The sequence below is a fragment of the Acomys minous genome (genome assembly GCF_964271855.1).
Source record: "Acomys minous genome assembly, chromosome: 12".
NCBI lineage: Eukaryota > Metazoa > Chordata > Mammalia > Rodentia > Muridae > Acomys > Acomys minous.
In genome coordinates, this window is record NC_140493.1 from 91,196,256 (window position 1) to 91,203,726 (window position 7,471).

General features: G+C 46.5%; 1 protein-coding gene across 4 annotated transcripts in view; it reads left to right on the forward strand.

Annotated features, from left to right (window-relative positions):
* WIPF2 (WAS/WASL interacting protein family member 2) overlaps positions 1 to 757 on the forward strand; it is a 39,035-nt gene extending 38,278 nt beyond the window's left edge. For all 4 annotated transcript variants that reach the window (XM_084749369.1, XM_084749368.1, XM_084749371.1 and 1 more), the window contains exon 8: positions 450 to 757. In XM_084749369.1, coding sequence (XP_084605495.1) covers positions 450 to 490 — 41 coding nt within the window. In that variant the 3' untranslated portion in view covers positions 491 to 757. The remainder of the gene's footprint in view (positions 1 to 449) is intronic.
* The last annotated feature ends 6,714 nt before the right edge of the window (positions 758 to 7,471 follow it).

A 7,471-nucleotide genomic window follows, 5' to 3' on the forward strand; every position in this document is an offset into this window, starting at 1 on the left:
GGCTCACAACCATCTTATAGTGAAATCTGGTGCCCTCTTCTGGCCTGCAGGTGTACATGCAGACAGAACACTATATATATAATAAATTAATTTTAAAAAAGAAAGAAAGAAAGAAAGAAAGAAAGAAAGAAAGAAAGAAAGAAAGAAATTGACTTAAAGAGAGTCTGTCCTGGACTGGAGAGATGGGCTCAGCAGTTAAGAGCATGGCTGTTCTTCCAGAAATCCTGAGTTCAATTCCCAGCAATCATATGGTGGCTCACAACCATCTATAACTGTAGTCTCATGGGATCAGATGACCTCTTCTGGTGTACAGGTAGATGTACATGCAGACAAAAATCCATATACATATATACATATGTATGTGCATACATACATACATATACATACATAAACATTTTAGGGTCTGGTATGTGAGCTGACTATGTGTAACTTTTTTTTGTCTTCTCCAGCTGCACGTGGAGCCCCCCCTCTGCCACCCATTCTCAGGTGAAGCCTGGCTTGGTCCTGCTCCTCAGGAAAAGGATGGAACTCCTCTTCTCAGATGGTCTCCCAACCCCTGAAACCTGCATGAGAGCTCCTCCAGTGTTTCTCCAGTGCAACCAACCATAGAGTCCGAGCATCCTCCCAGCCCAGCTCCATCTATGCATCTCCTCTCTGGACTTGGTGATTGGATTCTTTCTACTGGCAGTAGGGTCTCAAGCCCGGTACCCACCTCTTCCAGGAGCCCTGCTAGCTGGAAGAGGAGAAAGCCTCCATGTCGCCTACTTTCTTCCAGGGAAAGGTGCCTTGTTGCAGTGAATGGACTCAAATTGGGCAAGGTGGAAAATGGATCCCCTGTCTGCTGTTGCTCACCAGGGGCGAAGTGTGGTATGCACACTGCATTCCATAGGTGGGGGTTGGTGTGGGCAGGACTTGGGAAGAAAGGGTACTTTTCGTGCAGCACGAAGGGGGGTGCAGACAAGTGATCTGTTTTAAAGGTCAGGTTACCGAAAGGACAAGGACAAGGATCGTCTTCGTTTCTAAGAGTGTTTGGCTTTGCTCTCATCGTCTCCCCGTCCCCAGGGGTAACTTGTACATACACCAAGTACTAATCAGCTGAACTAAACCATAAACGAGGTGAAGTAACCCGGGGAGCATCTAAGAGCTAGGCAGCTCTTCTGCCACCACGGCCAAGGCTGTCGGCTCCGGGACCTCCTGCCCCGTCCTCAGGGTGCTAGGCTGAAGGGTGTCCTTTCCCAGCCTCTTGAGAGAAGAGTCACTTTTTTTTGAAGGCATTATTCATTCCTAATTTCACAAACCCCAGAAACTTCTTATAGGAGATGAAAAGAGAGGTCCCAGGGCCTTAACCTCAAACCTCGAGATTGCCTCAGTTTTGTCTGATTAACCCTGAGGTGGTCAGCAGCCCTGAGCGTCCTGCAGCCTGTGGGGAATGCCCCAGGAAGCTCTCCTGGCCAGCGGTCCTGACAGCCTGTTCCTACCCAGCTGACAAAGCAGGCTCTTTCTGTTTTCTTTGCCGCCCCTACCTTCTCAAGGCTGCAGGGTTAAGGCGGCAGTGTAGAAAAGGGAAGGACATCTGTAGGAGCGGGGGATATTCAGAACCGAGAAGCACAAACACTTAGGGAGGTGTGCCGCAGTACAGTGCTAGCTCTTCCTTGGCAGCCAGCAATACATTGTTTGTCTTCCAAGTTGTAGGTGAACAGCACAGGAAATGGATGTTCCAACTGAGGTTGGTCTGGTGGCCCTTCTGTAGCAGCAGTCTAGGGCACTGGATAAGTTGTTTTCCTACAGTTGTTGCCATGGGCACCGGCTGCTCAAATCTTCCGTGACTGTAGGAAGACCAGGCTGTTCATTAAATTGGATTGGGAAGCTACTTAAAAACTTCCAGATACACCACAGAGTTAAACTGTCATTGGGACCATTCTTTACTTTTTATTTTATTTTATTTTATTTTATTTTTCTGAGACAGGGTTTCTCCATGTTCTGGAACTCACTCTATAGACCAGGCTGGCCTTGAACTCTTAGATCTGCCTGCCTCTGCCTCCTGGTGCTGGGCTTTGTATCGTGTGCACCACACCCGGCTTATAGGGACCTTTCAGATTTAATAGAACGTAGCCTAAGGATCTGTGTAATGCCAGGTGAAACCACATCTTCCCGCGTTGGTGAGCGTGGCATTGGTCATCTATTTATTGGTCTCACCCTTTGCCATCTCCTACCACATTGACTCTTGGGACACACAATGATTAGATTTCACCAGACTTCTAATTGGTCACTATTTCTCCTCCTCCTCAACTGTGTCAGCAGTTACCTCCCAGGAGGATCCCCAGCATCCTAGGTGAACAGAGCTAAGAGAAGGAGAAGAGCTGACACTGCACAAGTTCCAGGGTAGATGCTGACTAGTTACTGAACCTTGACTGTGAAGTCTTCCCATTTGTTTTTGAAATGGGAGTTGATGCCTTTTGTACAATGTTATCAGAGTGTGTAAAGAGTTCCCCTTACTGAAACATAGAACATATATATATAAAATCTCACAAATAAAGCTGAACCCCAGCTTTTCCATGGGGCTGATACTTCCTCGACATGACCTGCCATCCTTTATAGTCCCCAGATTTGGACTGTGCTGTGTGGGTATTGATTATATTTTCATTGTCTTTACCTGATGGAACAAAGCCCCCCCAAAAAAGGCCTGGCTTTAGACCTAAGGAAAAGGAAAGGGTTTGCTCTCCAGCTGATGGGGCATGTTGGTGACACAACACCTAATTTAAATGCCTTTGCCTTATACGTCACTTGGTCCCACTGTTAATAGATTTGTTACCATGTATATTTGCTATTGAAGATGGGAATGTGATCCTCAAAATTGTCGGTCTATTTTGTATGTTGTACAAAGCTTGTAATACAGGTTTAAGGTGGCCGAGCTGTCTTTCATCTCCTCATGGGAATGTTGTCTCCTCAGTAACTATTGGGTGGTCTCATGTTGAGGCTACTGCCTAGTCCCTTTGATTCCCTTGTTCCCTCCCAAAGGGAAGAGACGTTGCCCAGCTAAGCAGCAAGAAGCTTTGTCAACAGTGGGGTTTGTGGTATTTTTCCCTAGTGGGAAACACTCAGTGGTTGTTTCCTACTGCCCTGCCTGGAGCCGGGCAGTGGTCTCTGATTTCCAAATGAGCTAGATGCTCCTCTTTCCCATTCTCCAGTGACCAAACCTGGACCAAAGTACTTCGCTATTCCAGGCGTGGTTTGCTCTCTCCTGGGGATTTGCTGCAGCTGCAGAGCCTGCCCTTGTCACAGCCTAGGCCAATTGTGTGAGCAGCTAAGGCTCTCCCAGCTGATGGATGTGAGGCTGCCATCCCTCTGCCCCCTTTCCTAGCAAAGACAAGGAAACAAGTCCTAGGCCATTGCCCTGTGGGAATCCCCTCACCCAGTAACTTCCCAGCTTGAAACCTAGATTTACCTCCAGAGAGAGCTGAGGAGGAAAAAGTAACTGTAAATAGACTTGCTACAGAGCAACTCAGGGTTGGGCTATGTTTGAATTCTCCTGATCACTTGAAATTATCTGTAGGCTGACCGCTTATGGGAGTGTGGGAGAAGTGTGGCTCCAGGGTCCTTCGTCCTGTGAGGCTCTGGCGGTGGAGTGTACGGCCTCCGAGGCCCTTGGATAGCACTGTACTGTGCTGTCTGCCCTTCCGGAAACCCAACCTACAGTCAGCTGCAGATGAGATTGTTCACATTCCAGGTGTGATCTTTCCCTGTGACTCTCAGTCCCTAGCTGTGTGGTCAAGGTGATTCTGTTACCCAGGTATCGGGAATGAGAGGGAAGAGATGAGGCCATTGTAACTCTGCCTTCAAGACGCATTTCTTGAAAACAAAATGAAATTAAAAAAAAAAAAAGAAAGAAAGAAAGATAACCACCTTCAATCACATGCAAAACCAAACAAAAACAGCAACCATCTAATGGAAGGAAGGGTTCGTTCCACCCAGCTCCGCAGTTCATTGTGCCTTTACTTGTGTTAGCTCTCTGCTTTCTTCCTCCCCTCGCTGAAGTGATTAAAATCTTCCTTGATAACCCGCTGTTTCCTTTCTGCTCCTGTTTCTTACAACTCGGTGGGTTTCTTCTCTGATTGTCTTAAGTCTTGCTCTCCTTGTGGCAGAGGGGTTCAGCACACCCTCTTATTTCATGTCTAACTTTTGTCTTTTCTCACAGTTTCCAGCCTGGAAGTTAGTCAACACTGAATAAAAGACCAGAGCGATGTGTGCATGTGCGTGCGTGTGCGTGTGTGTGTCCATCATCTGCACGTGGATCCGTTTCTTTAAAAAAATAATTTATTGTATGATTTATTTTCGAGTTTTTATCCTGGTTACAAGTGCTGCTCCACAATAGCATGGGCCCCTCCCTCCCCATGACAGAAAGTGTATTATCTGGTCTCAGGTTGGATTTCTTGGTACATGTCTTTCTGTGCAGTTTAATTAAACCTTAAAAACAAAAACCAAACAAACAAACAAGGAAATGATGTATATTTCTATCTACCCGGGCAGTGCTTCGAGGCCAATCCTCCACCAGACAGTAGAAGAAAAGATGGAGGCAGGGCCCTTGGGATCTTGTGAATCCATATTTATGTGTGTGCTGTTTATTTCTCTTCACTTCTTTGCTTGTTTGTTTGTTTGTTTGTTTTCTGAGACAGGGTTTCTCTGTGTATTCCTGGCTGATCCAGAACTCACTCTGTAAACCAGGCTGGCCTAGAACTCAGGGACCCACCTGCCTCTGTTTGTGCTGGGATCAGAGGTGTGCGACATCACATCTTCATTGCTTTTTAAGCTAAATCATAGCTGGTTTCCTTGAACATTGACTTTAGGTGTTAAAGTTCAACCAGGCCTCTCTGTGCTCAGCTGACAATAACAGGGAGTCCACTGAGCCTGCCACTGCTAGTGACAAGCTCTTCACTACTGATTTGTAGTGGGTGTCTGTATGGATCACTCTCACGCTCACGTAATCCAGATACCAGAGTGGCTGCATTCCTGATTATTTGACCCATTATTGTTATTAATATGATTAATAAACTATTTATTGATTTTGTTGTTCTTCCTGACTTACTAGCCTGCATATGGCACTTCCTTAAATGACCCTCAACTTCCAAACCCCTAGGCTCTCTAACTGAGATAGTCTTGCTCCTCTGAGTGTGTGTACCCTTGCACATGGTCAGAAAGACGCCAGACAGGTCTTTCCAGTGTGACTTGATTCCTGCTCCGTGACCCTGAGTGAGTTAAGTGATAAGAACACCAGCTTGCTCTGGTGGTTACTCAAGCGCAGCTGGACGTGCTGTGAATGTGCCGCACCTACGGGAAGGAAGCTGCCGTTCTCTTCCTTCTCAGTGCTCTGTGCATGGTAAAGGACAGTCTCTGGACCCTGACCACTCCAGAGAAGAAAGAGGTGTCACCTTTGACATCACCGATACCCAGTCGGAACTGTTTTTACACATAATTAAACTTACTCTTCCAGGTTTATGGCTCTGTTTAAAAGGACTGTGTGTGCTATCCAACCGTATCCCACAGTGACGTCAGCCTGACAGAATGCCCTTTTTATTTGGAGAGCTCTGCCCCCTCCTTCCTCCCCGAGTCAGGGTTGCTCTGTGTAGCCTTGACTGTCTTGAACTCTCTTTGTAGACCAGGCTGGCTTCAGACTCACAGAGATCTGCGTGCCTCTGCCTCCTGCTGTGCTGGGATTACAGGCACCAGGTTGGAGAGCAGCTGTCATGTACTTGATGGCAGAAATCTAAACATGAAGATAACATGATCTTCGCCTTCAAAGTAGATCATAGTGAGCAGGAGGAACCAATGCAGAGTGTTGAAAGACTTGAGTAGGGCTTGACCAGGAAGGGAAGTAAGTAACAGGTTCCAGCCAGGAAATGGGTACAAAGGTACAGAAATGAACGTGTTACGAGGTTACTAGAGGAAAAGCCTCCAGCAGATAACCTTTTACAGTTCAGTCCTGAGCTTCTGTCTGCACAGTGCTCACTTACTCTTCAGACTTCTCTTGAACTGGTGCCTTTTTTAAAGCCCCCCCACCCCCCGACAGGGTTTCTCTGTGTAGCCTTGGCTGTCCTGGACTCACTTTGTAGACCAGGTTACCTTGAACTCACAGCTATCCACCTGCCTCTGCCTCCCTAGTGCTGGGATTAAAGGCGTGCACCACCACGCCAGTCTTTTTCTTTGTGTGTGTGTTTGTTTAATTAACCTGGTGAGTGATTTTGTAGGCTGTAACCTGCATATGGAACACAGCCTCCCCTCTAACTGAGGTAGGTCGTGTACCACCATCTCCTAAACTGGGCTGTTTCAGATGTGGGCAGGTTTTAGGTCCTCAGGTTATAGAAATGTGAGAGGTAAAATTGGTCTCTTAGGTCCCGTGGTCCTACTAAGCGGAAACAGCATCTTAGCGGAAAGCCTCCCTCCGGTGATGTTTTCTCTCAGCTTGTTTCCTTAAGAGTTCTTAGCTGCTAGGAAACCCTCACAAAACCCCTTCTCCATCTTGCCCTGCTGAGAACCCACCCCTCTTTCATCCTTCTCCACAAGTTGTCAGGGGTTTAGTCTTCTGTCAGACTTCAGAATACAAATACCAGCTTTTCCGCTTAACTTGTTTGACCTAGAGCAAATTTACTCAGTCCCCTCAGCTTTGGTTTCCCTCTGAACTTCCTAAGGTGCCAGTAAAGAGTAATTAAGGCGACACAGCTAAAATTCTGAGCTCAACCCCTACCTAAATAAATAAATAAATATTCCAGAATTTTTACCAGTACTTAGAATAATCCAAGGTTAGCCAGGTGGTGGTGGCGCACGCCTTTAATCCCAGCACTTGAGAGGCAGAGGCAGGTGGATCTCGGTGAGTTCGAGGTCAGCTTGGTCTACAAAGTGAGTCCAGGGCAGTCAAGGCTGCACAGAGAAACCCTGTCTCCAAAAACCAAAAACCAAAACCAAACCAAACAAAAAAAACCCCCCAAGGTTATTAACCTTGGAACATGGCTGCAAACGACACCTCTAATTTATATTTTTCATTAAATGCTCGGCTTGCCTCTCCTGTAACCGTCTTCCTAGCCCTGAAACCCTAGTGCTTGGCCATAAAAGATTTTCAAATTAAAGGGACATAATTTTATTCCCTACAATGTGCTGATGTTAACACTCGTGGAATTGTACGCTGGGTTTCTTGCTTCTCACTGTTAAAAGTACAAGTCAACAAATGGTGGGGTGATGTCAGTTTGCTTATTTAAGTATAGAACTTGCCCCCCAAAAAGCCCTGGTTCCAGTCATCGGTCCTTCACCAGCGAGGACACTGTGGCCTTATGCATTCAGATGCCTCATGCCGTACAGGACTGTCCTCAAATAGTAGGTAGGCCCCCTTTTTTTTTTTTTAAAGTTTTTTTATTTTTGTGTTTACTTTGCCTGCATGTACACCTGCATGCCAGAAGAGAGCATCTCAACCTTTTATAGATGG